Source organism: Pomacea canaliculata, linkage group LG4 (assembly GCF_003073045.1).
Source record: "Pomacea canaliculata isolate SZHN2017 linkage group LG4, ASM307304v1, whole genome shotgun sequence".
Taxonomy (NCBI): Eukaryota; Metazoa; Mollusca; class Gastropoda; order Architaenioglossa; family Ampullariidae; genus Pomacea; species Pomacea canaliculata.
This window is the reverse complement of record NC_037593.1, coordinates 34439094-34462543: the sequence shown is the minus strand read 5'-3', so window position 1 is coordinate 34462543 and position 23450 is coordinate 34439094. Positions and strand designations below refer to the sequence as shown.

The 23450-nt window shown below is 47.6% G+C and overlaps 1 protein-coding gene and 1 long non-coding RNA gene across 5 annotated transcripts; both read right to left on the bottom strand.

Moving 5' to 3' along the window:
• Window positions 1-3: 3 nt before the first annotated feature.
• On the bottom strand, window positions 4-9441 carry LOC112561811. 4 transcript variants are annotated; one of them, XR_003098729.1, is made up of 11 exons: window positions 9260-9441; window positions 7708-8154; window positions 7235-7334; window positions 6637-6788; window positions 5704-6534; window positions 5161-5366; window positions 4258-4728; window positions 3257-3618; window positions 1413-2690; window positions 907-972; window positions 4-49 (listed from the first exon to the last, which is right to left on the bottom strand). XR_003098729.1 is itself a non-coding variant. In XM_025234556.1 (10 exons), exons 1-10 carry the CDS (start codon window positions 9296-9298, stop codon window positions 2362-2364), a joined length of 2901 nt encoding a protein of 966 aa, XP_025090341.1. In that variant the 5' UTR covers window positions 9299-9441; the 3' UTR covers window positions 580-2361. The 4 variants fall into 4 exon arrangements, 3 of the variants coding, with proteins under 3 accessions (XP_025090341.1, XP_025090338.1, XP_025090339.1); XM_025234556.1 differs by lacking the exon at window positions 4-49 and having other exon boundaries at window positions 580-2690; window positions 5704-6291; window positions 6328-6534; XM_025234553.1 differs by lacking the exon at window positions 4-49 and having other exon boundaries at window positions 580-2690.
• A 10378-nt stretch (window positions 9442-19819) lies between these two features.
• LOC112563225 lies at window positions 19820-23013 on the bottom strand. The gene is made up of 3 exons (XR_003098987.1): window positions 21801-23013; window positions 21164-21247; window positions 19820-20193 (listed from the first exon to the last, which is right to left on the bottom strand). It is a non-coding gene; the product is annotated as an uncharacterized LOC112563225 (long non-coding RNA).
• Between the last annotated feature and the right edge of the window lie 437 nt (window positions 23014-23450).

Sequence of the window (23450 nt, the reverse complement as noted above, 5' to 3'; positions counted from 1 at the left end):
TGACTAAACCGGAAGCTTTGTACACAACTGCCTCGTTTTAGTAGTTAATCTGAAATGTGAATAAACCGGAAGCTTTGTAGTATCATGCCTCATTTTAGAAGTTAACTGGAAAAAAATCGTCTGCCAGCAGTTCAGTAATACAAGTTCGTGATCATACTGAATACCTGTAAAATCCAGTGATTTTGCTGGTTTACTTGTAACCTGGTATTGTAATTATTCAGGCAATCCCGAATAAAGTATTTTTATTTTCTTTTTGTTTCTGTTTCTTTCTCTGTATGTCTCTGTCTCTTTCACACATACGCACAGTATCATGTCAATTTATTAAGTTATGATGACGATGTCTATAGTCTGCTGGAACATGAACATGGCCATGATTGTGTGCTTGAAATTTTGTCAAGCATAGGTGGGACATTGAGCTTTGAAAGGATTCTGAATGTGGCTGGCTTGGGATAAAAAGTCTGCATTTTGTGGATGTATATATACACACATATATGTGTGTGTATAGAGACTTGATTCCCCACATCTATATATATTACTCAAGAACATAACAGGTAAAGTTTCAAATAGGAAATGTGAAGATTTAAAGTTTGAAAATGGTTTTATATTGTCTTCATTATAAAGCTGTAATATTAAGCTCATCATACATTGATTTGAGTGATAAGCATGATCATTATCTTTATTACAAAAAACTGGAAAGTAAATTTTGCATTTTCAACACTACACTTATCACTAACATAAATATTTACATAACTTTCACATGTACAGCAATACAATGCATAACAATTCCTTCTTTAGCTGTCCGCTAAAGACTAAACACAAACCTCATATTAAGAAACTGATAATGCATTTTTATTTTGTTTTCAACTGTCATAAAATGTAATAATCCTACATAACATGTAATCTTACCTACGCCCTAGCAAGTTCCAAAACTGCTGTTTGTATGTTGCATTTCTCTATATTTATGTCTCACTACTGAAACAGTAGAAATGAGAAGGGATGAGTTTATTTGTGATAGCCACACAACTACCACACTATCACTAGTCACAAAACAGTTTATGTACACACACAACTACCACAGAGTCACGAGTCACAAAACAGTAGATGTGCACATGCTATCATAATGCAAATACATTTAAAGGTCAGCATGCAGTTATCATACCATGACATTTATTATCACTGAAGCCTGATGTTATCCTCAAGACATCTCCCCCCCCCCACCCAGATAAAGCCGGACTGATCTGGTTGAATTAGAGATGCTACAACTTTTTCATTCTATTTACATTGTGTATAGCTCCAATCTTAACAATATTTCCTAGTGATTGGTCTCGAAGTAATAAACAGTAGAAACAAACATAGCACCTAAAACTAAATTGAAGTAAAGTACTTAGGATCTGATAACCAGTACAGTATACCACCACCGCGGACTTGCACCAAGAACACTTGGGTCGAGCTTCATCCGCTTGTGGATCCTGAGGCCAGGAATACCTACATCATCATCTGTAGGCATAGAGATCTCAGCTTATACTGACGAGCTGATTGCATTGCATCCGGCTTCATTGAAGGACATCCTCTATCTGTACCACATCTTTGTTCACCACTTGGTGTTTGGTGACATGACACTTCGCTGTCGCCGCTTCCCTGTTTCACATTTGAACTCTTCCTTTCCTCTTGTCCTTTAGCCACGTGGCCTCAAGTGTCGACTGTTTCCTTGTTCTGAGTTCCTGCCCTCGGCAGAGCAGTGAGTGAGCAGGGGGAGGGCGGACAAGCAGACGGACGGAAGGACGGATGAGTTGTCACCCACACCCCACCAAGTACATCAACCTTGGTGACAAAATATTTTGTGTGTACTGGCTGAGAGTGAAGTGACTTGAGCTTGGTATCTCGACACAAGGTAGGGATGTCATTGCAGGGAACCGTTGCACCCATTCACAATGGAGACAAGATGTGGTGTCAACACCATAGTCCGCTGTTACAAACACCTGACCTCAGGCACTTGCTCATTACTGTGACACCTGTATACACTCCTCCACACGCATTCAAGCTGCTCCCTCCCCCAGATGCAGATTCAGTTTTATGGTGTGTTTGGTGTTAGGGGAGGGGTTTTGGTTAGGTGGGCTGCTTGTCTGGTTGGTTTGGCAGGAGAGTACGTGCCTCCCGTTAGAAGAGACTTTAACCTACGAGAAGAGCGCGATGATGGAAGTGGGGGGATAACCAGAGTAAACATAGAAATACCCCGGCAGCCACCTTTGTGAACAAGTGTCACATGCAGAGAGTGTCCCGAGACGAGATCGGAATCCAGCACCTTTCAATTGTCACTTCCGTGAGGACGATGGAGTGTTGTAACCACTAGACAGCTCCACGCTAGTCATCAGGGGAGAGAATGACCAGTTGTGACGTACAGCGAGACACAAAATGAAGACGAACATTCGGGTTAACATCGACTCTCTCCAGACACACCACGACTTTTCTCTCCAGTCCACGAACATGGTGTCCATTGGCCACCCACACCACGTCACTGCGGGCCGTGGCCACGTCCTCGATGTCGTCATCCTTCATCACCCGCACTGGGATACCCGCTTCTCTCAGTCCCGTCACAATACCCGAGTCTTCGGTGATGTCACCCCAGTCATACAGCAACAACACGTCACTCCACTTGAGGCAGAGGGGTGGTGGTTCGCCTCCCATAGTGGCTGTCAACATTTATAGTGACACCTTAGACAATGATGATGATGATGATGATGATTGATGATTGATTGATGATGATGATGATGATGATGATGATGATGATGATGATGATGATGATGTGTCACGAGGTGATATTCATGGTATGGTATTATATGATGTGTCATGACATACTACATTACATAACCTAAGGTTTCTTGGACTACATCATAAGGCATGCGTCAACGAGTGGTGTGTTGGCTGAAAGGCGGAAACTCAAAGTTGAGACTAGGTAGACTAGGCTAGGTACAAATACTAGTTAATTAACCCTGACAGTACTGAGCACAGAGACTAGCTATCCTATGAAACATAAACATAAGACAATGTAACCTAGGGAACCTAGGAAATGTAGCCAGGGAAACACCTAGTAAACACCGGAAGCAGCATCTGTCGGATTACTTTGTTGACAGTATGACTATGACACTGCGACTGTGAGGTAACGCGCCATACTTTTCCCAGAAACCTCTAGAAACCTCCGACATTTAGTGCACCCAAAATTACAATGTTAGCATGACATCACAACCGCCACACCTACCCGGGACACCTGCACGGAGCTTGAAGAGGAAGGTGGCCACCTCAGCACCGCACTCCACACAGGTGTGTATGGGTCTCTCCGAGTGACCCTCACCTCGGTGACTCAGTCGCCTGATGGGCGGGCCGTCTGTCCGGTCGGGGACACCCCGCTGACTGTAGGTCTGCACAATGCGATGCTTGGTGATAAACTCATCCTGCTCCACCTCCCTCACCACGGCCGGGGGAGAGCGGAGGGGTCTGGTCAAACTCTCCACACGCCAGTGGGCGGGTACCTGCACGTGGTAACAGCTCGCCGCCCACAGGTGCACCCCAGGTACCCGTGCCAACAGTTGGCAGCAAAAGATCTGGAAGTTTGGCCTGTCACTGACACATCGTGAAATATAACCTGTCACTGGCAGGTAATGAAGTATGGCATGTCATTGATGTCAATGAAACATGGCGTTACTGACACATCATGAAATATATCCTGTCACTGGCAGGTAATGAAATGAAGCCTGTCACTGACCCAGTGAAGTACGGCGTGTCACTGACAGATACTGCACTTGTCACTTGTACTGCTGTGTGTTCAGTGTGTGTATAAGGCTGCATTGATATGACTGCTCACTTATCTGTGACAGTTCTGAAGTTCTTGTCGTCTTGATGATTGTTATGTGATTGTGACAATCGCCTATCTGCATTACATACTGTACAGCTCACCGAGCTGATCATAACAACATTACATACTGTACAGCTCACCGAGCTGATCATAACAACATTACATACTGTACAGCTCACCGAGATGATCATAACAACATTACATACTGTACAGCTCACCGAGCTGATCATAACATTACATACTGTACAGCTCACCGAGCTGATCATAACAACATTACATACTGTACAGCTCACCGAGCTGATCATAACATTACATACTGTACAGCTCACCGAGCTGATCATAACAACATTACATATTGTACAGCTCACCGAGCTGATCATAACAACATTACATATTGTACAGCTCACCACGCCTCATCAGCGATGACATACACGACCCCTGACCTCGCCGCCTCTGACAAGTCGTTGACGGCCTTGTCCACTTCCTTCTCGAGGTTGAAATCATATTGGCGGAGACGGACGAGGCTACGTGTAGGTTGTGCAGGTGACTGTGTGTCGACAGACTGCTGCAGCAGGTGGTACAGCAGGCTGCACGCTGCACGACTCCCCCACCAGGTGCTGACTATGTACACCTGGTGACCCCGCCACAGCCACTCCCTGCCCTTCAGCTGCAGCACCACGGTCTTACCTGTGCCGGGGGGTCCGGCCAGAAAGACTCGAGCAAACGCCGTGTTCAGCAGGTGAACTTGTTCCGGGAAGAGTGTAATCCGAGCTGTGTAGCACTCACCTGTCAACCACACGGCCTGACCCAGGGTCTTGACATGCAGGTGTGGCACAGACGTGCACGGCACAGTCACTGTTGTGGCCGGACCACAGAACCTGTACAAACACATCACACCTACACCTCATGGACAGGTGTGCTTGTCTTTTACACTGAGCCTACTGTATAGATATATATGTTCTGTAGAGTGAGGCTACTGTATAGATATATGTGTCCTGTAGAGCGAGCCTACTGTATAGATAGACATGTCCTGTTCTATAGGGAGTCTACTGTATAGATATGTGTCCTGTTCTGTAGAGCGAACCTAAACTACGGAGAAGAAGTAGCAGGCTGGTTGTTGCATACAGGTGTCACAGTAAGTAGCCGAGGCTGTCACGGTCAATGGCGATTAGCAGACTTTGCGGAAACACTAAACAAGCTCCTTTCATTAACCAGTGATTAAATTAACTTTTGTTTACAAAATTATTATTTTGTGACCGATGATGTCTGAAGCTTTAAAATGGAGTGGTGTCATTGAGTGTAGTCTTCACCTGGCTACCAGCGTCTTGTACAGGTGACAAGTCATGTGACTGTCAGGTCCAGCCCCGGCCACGCGTCGCTGCCACCAGTGTCCCAGTTGCCTCAGCACGTGACCACTGACGTCACACGGGGTCTTGGGGTCAGACAACTGGTCAGAGCACAGACACAGTCCTGGGATGTCGGCGACATTTGACGCTCCCAGACACCGACACAGGTCCTGCAAAGACAGCTGACAGAATACAGACAATCTCCATGACAACGGGCACACACAGGTAACATGTCACCTTCAGGTGTTTAGTGCATTCATCCCTAACCCTAGTCCCTATAGTCCCTACAGTCCCTAGTTACTGTAACTGAGTGTTCACACTGGACTGTTCACAGCTGCATTCAAAATCTCTGATGATGACAAAGGCTTTTCTTTCGCGTGGACATCGGGGAGGAATGCAGCAAAAGCCAGTCACCTGGAACGTGTGCAGACACAACACAGAAAGACAAACAGAAATGTTACAACGTATAAAGAGACAAAGTTGTGTGCCTGTTGACAGGGTGATCACCTGAGTCATCCGGGTGTCCTGAGAGATGGCCTGTTGTAGCTGATGAGCCGAGAGGTTGGGGAAGGCGATGGTCTTAGTGATGCGCAGACCGGGAGCGATGTCGGACACCAGGTGAGACAACATGGCCTCCGCCTTCTTCAGCTGTGTGACGGCCTCGGACATTTTCTTGCTGATATTAGAGTCGATGTCTTGCCGAGACATCTGCAGCTTTTCCACATTGTCGCCAAAAGCCTTCACCTCGCAGACGACAAAGCCATGATGTCGGTGAATGAGAAGCACGTCGAAGTCTCCTCGTCTCCAGAAGCGAGGGAGACTGGAGGGCAAAGGTAGGGGGGCCACCGCGGCAGCATAGGCAGGTTCACTCAGGTAGTGTCTGAACTCAAGATGGCTCAGTCCAACCAGCACTTCTCCGTTTCGCTCAAACATTTTCTGCAGACAGAACAGCACGCGCTGCATGGCCGCATCGTCTCTCACATCGCTGTCTTCGACGACCGACAGAGGAGTACCCGGAGTGACTGGATTCGTTGTCGGGTGGTTGCACCGACCGGTCGCCTTGGGTGGTGTCGGATGGCTGGACTGTCCGGTCGCCTTGGGTGGTGTCGGCTGGCTGGACTGTCCGGTTGCCTTGGGTGGTGTCGGTTGGCTGGACTGTCCGGCCTGCCCAGGTGCTGGTTCAAGGACCTGAACTTCCTGACCGGCAGCATCCCGTGTTGTCACGTGCACGCGGTTGATGTAGACAGGCGGCAGGAAGTAGACTTGCTTGTCGAGATCAGGGAAGGCGGCCTCCACCCACTGGAGCCAGAAGGTCTGGGCTTGAGCCGAGATGACCTCCTGGGTACAAAGATGTTGGCGATGTTAGTGTATCGTGGATATTAGCGCACACCGAGAGGTGTAGACCATTAGCTGTGTAGTACATTGCCATGCCTCACACACCTGAGAACCAGGCTCCTGGCTGACGGGTGTAACCGCCGACTCCACTTGGGAAGGAAGACCGCGACTGAGGTTCGCACCTGACACAGGTGATGGGTCAAGGTCAGCATGGACGTCAGCGCCAGCCTTCGCCTCCTGGAGCGAGGAGTTCATTTCTAGGCAAACAAAACAGAGGTCAGTGGCTGCTGAAAGCAACAAACAAAACATTCCCCGTGTTTTGGTAGCCGCACAAAGCTTTTGTTCTACACTCAGCAGGTGCGCGGTAAATTACGAGCAGAACGTCAGGGTTGATGTGAGGACCTCCTTGTCACCATGGCTACAACACACCACACGCCTCCTCTGTGTGTGTGTGTGTGTGTTTTTTTAGTAAATCTGCCAGAAAAATGAATATTGCTATAAAAGTGGGTCATACCTGTTCAAATGAACGCTCACTGATTTTCTTTAAATTTGGTTCAAATGGGGAGGGGGCTGACGGGAGGGTAGGGGGTAAGCAGTTCCTGTTTTCCGTCAGAAAGTCACGTTCTCCGTGTCGTGACACCGGTGACAGTCTGTCCAGTAGTTTGACAGTTGATAAACATGTAGGAGACACTACAGTCCTCACCGTCAGCCGCGGATGTCGCGCGGTCTTGTCCATCGCCATCAGTGGCCACAAGATTTGCACGCGGCCCTCCATCGGCTGCTCCTCCGCCCCAGCACGTGGCCTGGAGTTCAAAGGTCAATAAAGGCAGATGGTTATTAGTCACAAACAAAGGTAAGTGATTTGAGAACTATTGGTAAACAATGCGATGTTTGGATGTTTACCTGTGTGAACCGACACGCTCGCACCACGTCACACATCCATGTTATGACGTCATGCAGCCAACAACGAGGGCGTCAAACGGGGTGGGGGGGGGAGAGGTCATGAATAGAGACTCTGAGGTCACCAAGACTAAATTATCTCGGCAAGCAGGCAGCCGAGCACAGCACGTGACTGACACGAAGTGGCAAAAACTGTGGTTGTGGCGAAATGACACAGCTGTGACGTCACAACATTATAACTAGTGACATTAAGTAGTGACAGTCTCCTCGTCTCACCTGTTGTAATAGGCACTGCGGTTGCTGCTGACCAGAAGTGTGACTGGACATGGCTGACGGGTGTTTGTGCCGGCCTCCATTGTATCCAGATGTGGCTGAAGGTGGTCGCTGCTGACCAGCGTTGTGACCGAGCAAGAGTGACGTCAGTCGCTGCTGACCAGCGTTGTGACCAGGTATGGCTGACGTCAGTCGCTGCTGACCAGCGTTGTGACCAGGTATGGCTGACGTCAGTCGCTGCTGACCAGCGTTGTGACCAGGTATGGCTGACGTCAGTCGCTGCTGACCAGCGTTGTGACCAGGTATGGCTGACGTCAGTCGCTGCTGACCAACGTTGTGACCAGGTATGGCTGACGTCAGTTGCTGCTGACCAGCGTTGTGACCAGGTATGGCTGACGTCAGTCGCTGCTGACCAGCGTTGTGACCAGGTATGGCTGACGTCAGTCGCTGCTGACGAGGGTTGTGACCAGGCATGAGTGACGCGATGAGGCGCTGACCACGATTGTGATCACATGACCTACTGTCGTCGTACCTGTGGCGTCAGTCGGACGAAGACTTGTCTGCCCTTTATGAGGGGAGATAACATCGCTCGGGTACTGCACGCTGCTCGTGGACTACAGTCAGGGCCTCGTCAGCAACAGTCCACCAATGTCTAAATTATTGTTGAGAGTTTTGTACATGTTCTTACATACAAAATACATTTATCACAGTGATCACTCTATACACCTTCAGCCTGTCATTCAATCAACAATGGGAAGTGTCTAGAACAGGGGCGGGCAATTAATTTTCAATTAATTTTCAAGGGGCCGCATGAGAAACTGAGATGGTTTTAGAGGGCCGGACTAATATAGTTAACTCAGTTTTACCCAATACTGTATATATAGTATATATAGTGGTGGGCGGGCCAGCGGGCGGGCCGGTCAGAGACAGGAGGCGGGCCGGCCTTTGCCCAGGTCTGGTGTAGAATGTATTTGTACATCTGCAATATATTTGTTGCTGTATTTTATATCACAATACAACAAAATGATGCTCCTGCCTCAAGGATGGATTTCCCTTAGTCTGTTTCATTTCAGTCTACAGTAATCAATGCGTTTCACTCTACGGTAGTCGTAGACACTTCACTCTACAGTAGTTAGAATTATGTCGTCTCCAGCCTCGTTTTAGCGGTTAACTGGAAAAAATCGTCTGCCAGCAGTCCAGGGATGTTAGTTCGCGGTCGCACTACAAATGTTGCCGTGACCCGGATACTTGTCTGTTGGATGGGGTTAGTCAGACTACATGTACACATGTATAGTGCACTTCCCCCCCCCCCACACACACACAGACGGGGGCCCACTGCGCTTTACAATATCACTAGACATACACACAGTAGGTGGTGAAGACAAGAGCAACACAATCAGGCAGACACACAAACACACAAACATACAAACACACGTGCACAGTAAAGATGGCCAGACACAGGACAGAAGGTGGCGACAGTAGCAGTGACATGTGACGACAACGATGATGTCTGTCACACTTGTAACAACAGGTTTACCTGTAATCTCACACTCACCTTGAATGGCCGACCTTCTGTAGCTAGTCCCACCAGCATCTGTAGTCACTGCTGTCATGGCAACACCACGCAAGGACACTACTCACCATGATCTCTTCTTCAAAGTTCTACGGTTAGTTGTTCAACACCGTATCAGCAGCAAGGACGATGTCATCGGGACGAGCTCCAGAGAAGGAAAGTGGAGAAATAAGGGAAGCGGCGAGCAAACCGGGAATTTCAAGTGTGTGTCAACGTGCTCATCCGTGCGACACCAACACTTCCGGCTTGTGCCTTCTGTGTGGCCTTCATCCGGGACAGCCGCCCTACAGTCTCGTCAGTCGTCGTATCCAATGTAAAATAATCAGAGATATTTTCCCGGTTTTTATAAACAAATTTATCAGACGTGAAAGAAAACTTTGTCTCTGCTTGATGCTTTACCTGTTTGCGTGTAGGTCTCATTCACTTCCATTTGGCTTTGCGATAATGGCGGTGAGTTGTACTCAAAAAGACCTGAGAATGTTTGTTGTCATTGGAGCCGCTGCCGTAAACAACTGTGTACAGCAGCCAGTGTGTGTTTGTGACCTAAACTACTTAATTCCTTGTCGCACTTCTGTCATCGCGGACATTTCACACAAAGCGAGGACATGGATGAGTGCATGCAAGTTCAGATGGTGATTCAGTACAAAACTTGTGACAACATCGCAGCATCCTTCGCTACCTTTGTTGTCAAATGAGTGGCCACGACACTACTCCAGGGGTACTCGAGCCTTTGTGTGACGGGTGGCCTACCCAGCGGACCTGAGACTGTTGCCTCCAACACGTGGCGCCCTTCGTCAGGCGGCCTACTTGAACAAAAGTACAGCCAGAGAGGAGTTACCTCCCCAGTTTCAGCAACTTTTCCCTCTTAAACTCGTTGTACCTTTTCATCAAGATTAACCAGTCCATCTCTCGCAATGACAGTAGGACCGCCACAGCAACTCGCGCGAACAAGCTTGCAAAATGTTGAATTCTCGTCCATCCACGCGTGTTTTTAAAAAAAGAAATTATCATCATCGTCGTCGTCCTCAGCAGCAGCTATAAGCATACCAAACTCTTTGTGATGTCACTCACAGCTGCACAACAAATCTGTGATGTCACTGACAGCAGCACAACAAATCTGTGACGTCACTCGCAGCGGCACAACAAAGCAAGACCTACATTGTATGTGTGTACTCACCACTCCAGGCTAAGGTCAGTGTTTACAGCTAGAGATACTAGTGTAACAACTGTATAGCGCGTACTGACACTGGCGAGGACCAAGCTCGTGATACCTATACAGTACTTATAACAAGACACGTGGACAACGTGCACAGCACGCGAGGGACCAGGGACATATATATACATGTACTGTATATAGGGTTGTTAGTTCGTGCAGGGACAGAAGAGTAAACAACAATAGCACTGACGACGCACACATCTATAGAAATGGAAAAGCGGCCACGAATACCAAGAACTGAGAATGAGGACGAGAAGGCCAGCAGCGGAAAAGGAAGTGAGGACAAGGTGAGTAGCGCCGTGTGGATGGTGAGCAGTCGTGCTCAAGGTAAGTGTGGATGGTGAGCAGTCATGCTCAAGGTAAGTGTGGATGGTGAGCAGTCGTGCTCAAGGTAAGTGTGGATGGTGAGCAGTCGTGCTCAAGGTAAAGGTGCGTTTTCAGCACAGACTTGAAGGATTCAATTGTAGTCTACAAGTACTGAGGGTGTTAGTGTATAGGTACTGAGGGTGTTAGTGTATAGGTACTGAGGGTGTTAGTGTATAGGTACTGAGGGTGTTAGTGTATAGGTACTGAGGGTGTTAGTGTATAGGTACTGAGGGTGTTAGTGTATAGGTACTGAGGGTGTTAGTGTATAGGTACTGAGGGTGTTAGTGTATAGGTACTGAGGGTGTTAGTGTATAGGTACTGAGGGTGTTAGTGTATAGGTACTGAGGTTGTTAGTGTATAGGTACTGAGGGTGTTGTTGGTGTATAGGTACTGAGGGTGTCGGTGTATAGGTACTGAGGGTGTTAGTGTATAGGTACTGAGGGTGTTAGTGTATAGGTACTGAGGGTGTTAGTGTATAGGTACTGAGGTTGTTAGTGTATAGGTACTGAGGTTGTTAGTGTATAGGTACTGAGGGTGTTGTTGTGTATAGGTACTGAGGGTGTCGGTGTATAGGTACTGAGGGTGTTAGTGTATAGGTACTGAGGGTGTTAGTGTATAGGTACTGAGGGTGTCGGTGTATAGGTACTGAGGGTGTTAGTGTATAGGTACTGAGGGTGTTAGTGTATAGGTACTGAGGGTGTCGGTGTATAGGTACTGAGGGTGTTAGTGTATAGGTACTGAGGGTGTTAGTGTATAGGTACTGAGGGTGTTAGTGTATAGGTACTGAGGTTGTTAGTGTATAGGTACTGAGGGTGTTGTTGGTGTATAGGTACTGAGGGTGTCGGTGTATAGGTACTGAGGGTGTTAGTGTATAGGTACTGAGGGTGTTGTTAGTAGGTGTTGTTAGGAGGTGTGTGTGTTGGTGTGTGTGAGAGAGTTCTGTGTGTGCGTTGTTTCTCGTGACTATAGTCTGGCCCTGTCCAGCGCTGACAGTAGTCTACTCACGACCCTCAACTACTTTCATTCTCACTTTCACAAAACAGCCAGACTGATATCGAGGTCAGGGGTCATGTTTGTTTATTATACCCTGGAAGTAAGGCAAGGCAGGAAGCTGTAGTGTGTGTGTTTGTGTGGCAGTGGAGGGGGATGCCTTGCTCAGTGGAATGTCTGTAGTTTGGTTTGATTACTACGTCACCAGTTAACCGTTATGCACAAATAATACTGGGTTCACATTAAACTCTCCCCCTCCTTCTGTCTCCATCTGTCTCCTCCATCTTTCTCTCTTTACCTTTTTTTCTTCTTTGTGCATGCGTGTGCTTGTAAAGGTTTTATCAACAAAATCATCGAAGATTGACTTAATTGAATTTCATCTTGATGCTACATTTTTTCCCTCGGTGAATATTAATGCAGGCAGCATTTCCACCTTTCCACACACGTCCACCTACCTTGTCTCCACACGTAAAGAAAGCAAGAAATGAAGGTAAAAATGTGATGGCTGGTTGGTTTATCATGTAGGAAAGTGCTTCCACCTTGCGGCGAGAGGGCGGGGGAGGGAACCAGAGTACCCTCGTGGACATACCTTTTATTTCTTATCTTTATCAGCAATTCTAATTCCTTTTTGTAATATTTAACTTACTATAAAAAATTGTCTTTATGTCTGCATGAAGACACACACACACACACTTACATCTACCAGTCTCCCCCCTCTGCCCTCCAGCTGTTTGTCTAACATCTTACTTTCTACATGTCATCTCTAGCAGCAAAGAAGCCAATAAACCGTTTATTTGTTTGGTCGACACTGACTCAGCTTTGTCAATGTCCTTGTTTGTTTACTGCATAGGTGAGACACACGACACCGGGACAGCAGGTGTGACATTGTTGTTGTGTGCAGGTGTTGCCATGGAGACACACATCCCGGTCTCTGTAGCACTGAAGTGTGTGGAGCACGTGACTGCTGTCAGGGTGAGTTGATGACAGGGTGGACAGCGTTGTGGCTTTACTGGGGATTGTTTACCTCTCTGTCTTACTGCTACCAGCTACTGAGGCACAAGGAGTAAACAAACAGAATTTTGAAAGTGCTTAATGCGCTGTAAAGTTTATTACAAAATCCCATTAGACGCAGCAGATGGGACAGGTGCAAAAGCACAAAGTTGAGATGATGACAATTAATCTCTCCACAAGACGTGAATGATTAATTCAAGAAAGTCATCAGGAAGACAAATGTAAACACGAGCATCATTGTATCAGTTCCTTGATGTCATTCTCCTGATTATTTGTATCAGAGAAATACACGTTTGTATCACCTGTATACAGCTGTAAGTCCTCTGTTCATAGCAGAAGGTGAGAGAGTGACCTGTCTGATCAGCACTTTCAACAACCACAGGGGGAGCTGATGACAACCATGATGATAAGCCCTCGACAATGACAGACACGTGTCTTCAGCGTGCGCTCACACACACATACAATGAGTGTTCACACACACAATGAGCACTCTAACACACACACATACACACAATGAGCGCTCACACGTGCAGAAGTCTATTTATAGCGCCCTAGTAGCTCGTACCCGGCATCCTGGCCTCTCATTTCTCGAAAACTGACCAACATCAGCACCGGCGACTGTCTCACCACCACACAACACATTCAAGTAAACACATCCCCGCTGTGAACACTACTGATGACGATGACGATGACGATGTCATTCACGACAAAGAAATCCACACTGGACAGTAGTAGTCCGTTCCGTTTGGGTTGAAAGTTTGTGATAGAAATGTACCCGGATGTACAAAGTCTCGGTAGTAGACGGTGACCCCGGGGTTCAGAAAACTAGCCCACCACCCGAACGTGCCCACCGTCATGATCATGTGATCCAGTGACGCAAGAGTCATCATGTCAACAGCAGGGGTTGAGTTGGCCGACAGCACAATGACGTCACTTGTGTTTGCAAACTGTTCCTGGCACCATATGACGTCATCCGAGGAGACAACAAAAGTGACGTCGCCGAACCGTTTAGTGACGTAATCCATGGCGTGCAAAAGATATGTTAAAGGAGCTGTCTTATATCCCCGACCCTTATAGTCAAGGTAGTCTCCCCTGCGTACGTGGACGCCTGTCAGCGTGCGGTTGTATTTCTGTCGCAGGCTGTCAACCACCTGCTGAGCCTGGGACACTACAGAGTCCTTGAACTTCATCGCTTGGCGTATTTCCGCCTCGTGTTCAAAGAAGTATCGCCACGACTGCAGGTAGGTTCCAATCCCATAATTCTTGTTTGGATCCAGCTGGAAGAATCCTGGGAAAAATTTGCAGCATACGGGTTCCCGTATGAAGTTCTCGTTGCACTGATCTGAGTATCTGACAGAATTGTCAATTATCGAAGTATTACGCAGCACATCGTGTAACAGAGACGAACTCTTCAAAACGACCGGTATCCTGTTCGTTTTGAGGGCAATCCCTAAAAGAGAAGCATACTGAAACATCTGATTTCCCAACCCGTAGTCGAGGGATGCGCAGACCACCCTGGACCCGTTGAGGCTGTTCAACGAAGCGAACGTTGTCGAGCTGTTTGTGACAGAGGAAATAGTAGATGAGCTTCGGAATTCCCAGCCTCCAGCACACGAACTAGGGGGGTAGGATGGAGTGGTCGGCTGATACCAAGTTCTCTTGCCTGGCGATGCATCTACGGGCTTTGAGGACACGTGATTGACGGAAGGTGTCGGGTACAAGGTGGTCGAAGAATCCTGGTCGTGAGCTGTTCCTGTCGACTGGGTGCTCTTGTTGCTGCTCACAAGGTGAGGAAAGGTAGACACTGCCAACTCCAGATGATGATGGCGTCTTCTAAACACCTCCCAGGTCAGAACAACAAGTACGACGCAGAGGATTAAAACTGCAAACATAAAAAAACGAATTTAAAAAATCTCATAAAATGGGGAAGGACGATGACGAAGACGATGTGAAGGTCGTGTACAGTGATTGAGGGCAGCTAACGGGTCTGTGTGTAGCAAGTAATATTCATGCTGACTGGTCCTTTGTGACTGTCTTTGACATCTTCACAGTAAATGTATGAGATCGCTATCTGCAGCATCCTCCAGCGAGTGTTACTGTAATATTATTACATGTCGTCGTCGTCATCGTTGTTGTTGTTTGTGTTGCTGCTGCAGGTGCTTTCTAACACAGCTTACACCCTGCAGTCAATAGGACACGTTTGATACTATGAGCAATAAATAAATACCACGCTGTGTAACGCTGTGTAATGCTGTGTAACGCTGTGTAATGCTGTGTAACGCTGTGTAACGCTGTGTAATGCTGGAGTAATGCCAGAAAACAACATGTTTTATATCCTCTACCGTCAGGGTAGGACATGGAAACTATTCGAGATCTCACTATAACTAAACAGTAGTCAAATAGTAATAATCAAATACACAATATTTATGTAACACAAATAGAAATAAATAAAAACTCACAAACACACGCGGACACACATTTCTCATAAAATCTCGCCTTATCTTCAACAAATCACTGACAGACCTTCTCTTGCCACCAGGGTTAGGGTTCACTAAGTAGACTTACTAGAAACAAATGTTTGCTTTATATAAATGTACAGGCCTATCAGAGAGAATTTCCTGAAGGCCTCGTAGAAAGATGAGGTCTGCGAGATGAAGACCAGTCTCAGGAGCAGGAAGAGTGCAAGGAGAAGCTGGCAGGAGAGGGAGAGGGTATACCTGTGGAATATTTACTCCAGCAGTTTGTAAGTGAGGTGCAGCACGGAGGGATAATAGTTTGGGCTCCTTGGCTGAGAATGAAGAGAGCAGGGTAGACAGGGTGTCCAGGATGAACTTTTAAACGACAAACACGGGATGGAATCAGCTTCAGACGGCGAGGACAGAGTGGGGCTCATCAGCTTCTTTGTACAAACTGTGTACACTGGTGCGAAAGGCACAGACGAGGAGTCCATCATGATGCATGGGATCAGGAACGCTGAGGTAGGACTCTCGACCTCAGCCACGGATGATGGAGCAAAAATTTATCTTGGAGCGGATCAGGGCACGATACAGTTGGCGGTCAAAGATGACCCCGAGAAATGTGAGTTGCTGGGCCACTGTCAGTACCGTGCCGGTGACAGAGATGGGTGTGGAAACATACCTCGCAGTTTGTAAAATAGAATGCATACACACAGACCCGTTCTTAGCCCCCGCGGGGCCCGAGGCAAAGGGCATGTGCGGGGCCCTCACATAAATCCAGCAATAGCTCAATGCACGAACGTTCATGCGCGATAAATCCTCGGTGTCCAGCAGCCTTCTGTCTCCAAGCACGTCCAGCGAGAATGTGATACGGCTGACTACACTTCCATATGCCTAGTTACCATATCAATCAAAAGCGCGGGGCCCTAGGCAGATGCCTCGTCCGCCTGCCCCTAAGCACGGCCCTGCATACACACTTTGTAGGAGAGAATTCGAAGGTGTTTTCTGTCTCCCACTACTGCACACCGCTGACACACAGGTGAAGACATTGGAGGCACGGTGGGTATCGGCCTCTGACAGCAGAGTCATCTACACACAAGGAGGCTGCCAAACCTGGACAGACAGTTTTTATATTAAATGTAGTTTAATGTTGGAGTGACTAGGTGAGAGCATTCTGTCCCGACAGACGGCCATTTACAGTTCCGGAGGAGCAGACAGGTAGACCCTAGTCACCCTACGCAGACTTGAAAGCGGCGATGGGAGAGAAAGTTCTGGATGCGGATGACATACGACCCCAGAGGCCAATGGCGTGACTGTCCAACAGAATACTTGCTTACAGGGAGTGTCGTACACCTTCTCCAAATCAAATAACCTGCCAAAAACATTCTCTTTACCAGTTATGAATGTTTCAAAACAGACCAGATGGCCATGGTGCTGTGATATTGTGTGAAGCTACACTGCAGGTAGGAGAGGAGAATCTGAAGCGAGCTGCTGGGTGAGCCGGGTATTCACCTTGCCTTCTACAGTTTTGCAGACAACTAGTAGAGCGAAAGGACGGTACGAATCGGAATCAGAAGGGTCCTTACCATGTTGTTGGGGTGGGTACCAGGACTGCCTCTCTCACTACGGGAGGGAAACAGCCGGACACCCAAATGAATATGAGAATATGAGTTGGCAGCTGACATGGAATGTAGTCTAGGCCAGGTGCAACAGCAGTTCATCTAGTGAGAAAAGTAGATTGTATTGTTCAGAGCTATCAGGAGAAAGTCACAGCAAGAAGATTCAAGAGTAGAATTCAGGCTCTGAAAATCAGGAGAATAATGGGAAGAGTAAGAGTTGTGAGGACTGGCGGGGGCCAGGGAACTAGTCCCATCCCGAGGTCAGTGAGGACAGGGTCTACGACCTGCAGGTGGCCCAGTGAGCCTGGAACCTTCCTTTTATCTTCCTCATGCCGTCCACACCGCGTGAAAAGTGTTACAGGAGGAAAGTGAGGCCACAACCCTTTGTCACGCACGTTTTTTGCTTTGTTTACAAATATACCCAGTCTGTGCTGGACTGTGTTTAAAGTTTAACTCATTGTCCGCAGTGGGATGGCAGTGAGCCTTCTTACGGGTCTGTTGTGCCACCCGACACTATTCTGTAGACCACGGGACACAGAGATGGTATTCTCGTGTCCCTCTGCTAGGAACTGTAGTCGAGGCAACGTGAGATCAAATAAATGTAAAAGCATTCATCGGATGTGTAAGAGAGATCACTACTACCATTTCTAATATCTAAATAAAAACTAGAGGTGGCACGAAGGCGGGTGACCAAGGGAGTCTGAAAAGCGGACGTCTGTCTTAGACAGGTTCCACCCGCCTTCAGAATAATTATTATCCTGTTGCAGAGTAGTAAGACAGAGTAGAGTCGTAAGTAGAGTCGCTGCTTGTGCGCATGTCCGGCTAATAACAAGTGAACGTTAGTCTGTATAAACCGATGTAACTGAAGTCCTTGATGTGACATCTTTAAAAATACAGCGCATTTCACAGCTGTAGAAAAGTCTGGCATCGCACGTCTGTGGGCGACACGACAGTAGACAACTGACGGCTGCAGCTGCATGGCATCGCGTTGCTTGGTAACGACCTTTGGTACAACCGTTAGGTGGTTACATCACAGAGTTTGTAACACCAGTAACACTATGGCAGCAATGCGTGGACACAGAGAGAGAGAGAGGAACACTGGAGTACAACCATGGCTCACCAAGAAATCTCAGTTTAGTCTTCATTACTGCAGACGACGGTCTGCTGACCTCACCGAGAGTCTTCTCGTGCACTTCGTCACCAGACTGTGTGCGTCATTCGGACAACGTCATTCTCAAGAATAAAAGACGTCATAGAGAGGCTGGTGAATATGACGTTGTCGTGTCGCAACAACAAGACACGTGTCACGTGCTCACAAGTCCTCCTCTACAATGCGCGTGCGTCGTAATTCAACACATCAAAGAGGGCGGAGCCGTGTGCGTCAAAGTTCACCTGTCACGTGGCTACGACCCTGCACTGCACGTGCGTCACATTAAAGTCCCGCGAGCTGTTCAGATAAACTACATTCACAATGTACAGCAATGGCAGAGTATTGAGATGTAGACTTTGACAAGTTGTCTTTCCCCGACAGACGGCGCCCAAAGTCCTGAATATTGTGCACGTGCGCCATGTGGAAGATACCCAGCATCACCTTCCATGTTGTGGAATGTTGTCAAAGCTTTGTGTTGTCATTCTACCATGGTCCTGAGTTGTGTGGTGTGGAGCCAGTCGGTCAACAGTTTATTGACATGTTTGTGTGAGGAGCAGCCCCTAATCACGTGACCTCCATCCTATTCCCTCCTTTGTGCTTGGTGATTGCCCGGATGTCCTGTTACCGCATGTAACTCGTATTATTAATGATGCTCTCACGTCTGGACACTTTTGTCTTGAGTTTAGGTCAGTTGTTGTCCGCCCACATTAAGACACCATCTTGAGGTCACAGTTGTGTCAGCAGTGACAGTCTGTGTCACGTGTCCTTTCTGTCCAAAGTTCTGGAACAAATCGTTCTTTCCCAGCTTGTTGTTCACGTGGAGCAACATCCTCTCTTTATCCCATTCCACTCGGTTAGTAGATGTAAACAAATACAAGTAGTGGGGTTAGGGCGTGTCAGCAGGCTGTCTCCCACACACTCAGTGCCTCACTCTGTAATTACTGTCTGACAGTAAAATATTAGCAGAATGCTCTTTGCTTGCAGTTGTTAAATATAGATCGTGTGACCAGAAAAGAAACATTTAGTTGCGAAAAACCCTGACTTTTGTATGTTTTGGGGCACAAGAGAGGTGTTGCTTATTACAGATTTCCTTGCTTGACATTTGTGAACTCAAGGTAGCTGGTTGTACAAACCCCTAATGTGTCTGTTGATCCGTTACAGTTCATTGGATGATGTTACGCCCTACTGAGCACAAGCTGTCTGCCTTCTATAATGTTCTCTAAGACTTCCACACAAGAATTATTAGTGACTTAAGCGAACCCTGGTCAATTTGTAGTCGAGACTTTAATTGTGGGATATGTTCCTGTCCCACTTGTTAGCACCTGACAGGTGTGGATTGACTGGAGTTGGCCTCCTTCGTTTGCTCTAAGACTAGGAGAGGGACTAGAACTCACACAGTTTGGCGGGCAAATCACGTGACTCAAGCAGACAAGTCATTGTCTCTCTTCATACTTCCTCGCGATTTCCGGGCTTAATTATTGGGACGCCTAGGTCACTGAGACCCTTGAAAGAGGAGTTTGTTTTGTAGTTATTTAAACTTGTGAAATGTTTGAATTCTGCTCACACGTTTTCCTCCCATGCGCAGGCATTAGCGTGTTTCATTGGTGAAGTAAGGCATTGATGGCGAGGTGCTGTTTTGCCCTTCCACCACTACGTCACCAATACGTGATTACCACGTGACTGACACACTGTTCACCGAACAAAAAGACATTTTAAAAACAAAGAACAGGGTTGTTTAGTAATGTTGAAGATTGTTTACTAAAGATGTAGCAGTAAGAGGCACGACAACATATCTGTGTATAGGATGTCGTTGCCTGTATTTCTCAGCGTTGTTTGTACACGCACCTCGCGCTCACACCTTCAGTACACACGTCACGAGTCAGTCACAAATACTTTATTCAGCCCGGACAAGGAGAGGGCTCGCTCAGCGCTCTGTGTGTTCTAGCAGACAGCTGGGGTCACTACACGACAATCTTTAAACGTTTGCCTAGACACACGTTCCTGGTCTCATTGGGCCTGGTGATGATGGCTTGTCTACAGCAGTAGGTCAGCTGCTCTGTTTCGCAGCAGGTGGCGCCACCCGAGCAGTCTCCTCCTGGTTCTACGCACTGTAACAGACTTACACCTTGATAATAGCAGGAAACAACGTCCGCACACACACACACAGAGGCACACACATACACAGAGGCACACGCACAGACACACACATACACAGAGGCACACACATACACAGAGGCACACACACAGACACACACACACAGAGGCATACACACAGACAGAGGCACACACATACACAGAGGCACTCACGCAGACACACATTCACACTTCTTATTGTACGCACTGTCACACACTCACACCTTTAAAATAGCCTCACTATGACACTCAGTCGTAATGGACACGTGTGACAGTCATCTCACTGGTACATCAATTAATAACTGACATGTGTGACATTCAGTGACATGCAAACTTTCAGTACCGCCTAGCTTTGTCAGTGTGACGTGTACACTGGAGTTAGCTCTGCCAGTGTGACGTGTACACTGTAGTTAGCTCTGCCAGTGTGACGTGTAACTATAGTTAGCTCTGTCAGTTTGATGTGTAAGCTATAGTTAGCTCTGCCAGTGTGACGTGTACACTGGAGTTAGCTCTGCCAGTGTGACGTGTAAGCTATAGTTAGCTCTGTCGGTGTGACGTGTAAGCTATAGTTAGCTCTGTCGGTGTGACGTGTAAGCTATAGTTAGCTCTGCCGGTGTGACGTGTAAGCTATAGTTAGCTCTGCCGGTGTGACGTGTAAGCTATAGTTAGCTCTGTCAGTGTGACGTGTACACTGGAGTTAGCTCTGCCAGTGTGACGTGTACACTGTAGTTAGCTCTGCCAGTGTGACGTGTAAGCTATAGTTAGCTCTGCCAGTGTGAAGTGTACACTGTAGTTAGCTCTGCCAGTGTGACGTGTAAGCTATAGTTAGCTCTGCCAGTGTGACGTGTACACTGTAGTTAGCTCTGCCAGTGTGACGTGTAAGCTATAGTTAGCTCTGCCAGTGTGACGTGTAAGCTGTACTCAGTTATCGCCTAGTTCTGTAACCTGTGAAGTGGAGGTGTCTTGTGTCTCCGCGATCTGCCACATCATCGCTGCGACAGCCACGACATACACCAGCAGCTTCATCATCTGCAAATGTACCAACGATAAGACAAACATGTGTACAATCACCCGTGACGAATACACCCTTCAATCACTGACAAGACCCACATCCGTGCAATGACTGGCGAGGACACACCTGTGTAAAGTATGTCTGTAGCTTCCAACAACGACTGATGAGGCGAGATATGTACAACGATGAAGCACACGTATCAATGATGATGAGAAATAATTATGACAATGACTGACAAGTGACATCTGTACACATTGCCTGCAGCTGCCAACTGTCACTGACTGACGAAGCAAACATCTTGACAACGACTGATGAGGCAAACATCTGTACAGTGGCTAGCGAGGAACATGTACAATGACTGTACATCTGTACATCACACCTCTACAGCTGCCTACAGCTGCTTTATCCGCGGTTTACAATATGTTTGAACAAGCGTCAGCAATGACTATTGATGACATGACGATGTGTACAAACTCAAGATCAAGAGCAAGAAGAAGAAAACGTTGGCCGTCTTGACGTAAGCGACGATGATGATGAAAACAGCAAACAGTCTTCGCCTAAGCTTCTTACCGCAAAACGATCTTCCTAGAAACGTTGACAGGTGTTTTACAGGTGTCTTACAGGTGTCTTACAGGTGTCTTAGCTTGTTAGAAGTGTAGACCTCACGTTCAAAGACGTTCCAACATGACCTGCTTACCGCCCTTATGTAGAGGACCAGGCAAGTGACGTGTGTACCACGTGACGCCCATAAAGAGAGCCGCCAGCCTGCAGCCGACGAGTCCCTCATCGATGATGAAACTTAATGGAGCGGGTAACCCAGCAACACATGCTGCAATGTTCCTGGGCGGGTGGGTCGTCGTCGACTTTAGCAGCCGCCGGTAGGTGGCGCCGTGCCTCTCATGATGTACCCTCTCAGGATGTACCCTGCCCAAATGTATTGTTACCCTGCATTATTTCAAACTTCTTGCACGTGCAGGCCGAAAGCAGGATAGTTCCACCACACAAAGCTTAGAGGGTGGATTGCATTTTTTCTGATGCGCCGCCTATAAACCGCACAGAAAAAACGGGAGCACCCTGGGTACGTACGTGCATGGGGTAGATGTTTGGTAAACTAATCATACTCACGGAACTCCACGTCTAGGTAGAGGTCCCTTCGGCGAAGTAGGTTAAATGTGAATGGAATTTCGTCTCAGTCATGTCGGCTTCTTGAATACGAATTCCGCGGATCAGGGTGAACGTGCAGACATCAGTTACACGACTCACGACTCGCGACTCACGACTCAACCTCAGCATCAGTAGAAAATTCCACCACTCACGTACTCACGCTTCCCCTCAGTGTGTTGGACATTCAGGTCAGGGTAGAGGACAGTAGACACGTGGGACGACATGGTCATGGCTAGTGACCAGCGACCCAGGACTAAACAGTCTTTAAGTGAACTCAACTGACCTGATGTTATTTGTACACAAGGAGGTCAAAGGGTCAACGCTCAGCCACAACAATATTTCTCAACGAGCGATTATTGCAGAAAAGTCGCAAAAGAGCGAAAGCTGTCTGTCGTGAGTCGAGAAGGTGGTTGTCATAGAGACGACGTGTACATGCGTGTACATATGTGAACAACTTCTCCAATCGTCTGTTAGGGTCGCAATACAGGTGTTAATGAGGTTTTGCTGTAATGCCATTCTCTTCCTCCTACTTTTGCACACACACTCACAAACACACACACAAACACACACACACACTCTCTCACACACACTCACACACACACAAACACACACACACACTCTCTCTCTCACACACACACACACACACTCACACACTCTCTCACACACACTCACACACTCTCTCACACACACTCACACACACTCACACACTCTCTCACACACACACTCACACACACTCACACACACTCACACACTCTCTCTCTCTCTCACACACACACTCACACACACTCACACACTCTCTCACACACACTCACACACACACAAACACACACACTCTCTCTCACACACACACTCACAAAACCCACACACGCACACAGGAGGGGGCTGCCATCCACGTGATACAGGGGGTCGTCTGCAACACATGACTACATGTACATCACTAGGCGACTGGAAGCCTCGTCATCAACATGCACAGTCATTTAGAAATAATCAATTCGATGGAGCTAAACAAAATGATAATGAACGTGGAGCGCCATCTGCCATTTGTTTGAAGAGTGC

Bases quoted from the DNA above. Each gene is read 5' to 3' on its own strand.
- LOC112561811 (XM_025234553.1), bottom strand. From the start codon at position 9,298: ATGCTGGTGGGACTAGCTACAGAAGGTCGGCCATTCAAG. The intron at 8,155-9,259 runs GTGAGTGTGAGA...AACCCTCGTCAG, and splicing joins CAGAAGGTCGGCCATTCAAG to CAGCGACTGACGTCAGCCAT. The intron at 4,729-5,160 runs GTGAAGACTACA...GTGTTTGTACAG, and splicing joins TACAAGACGCTGGTAGCCAG to GTTCTGTGGTCCGGCCACAA.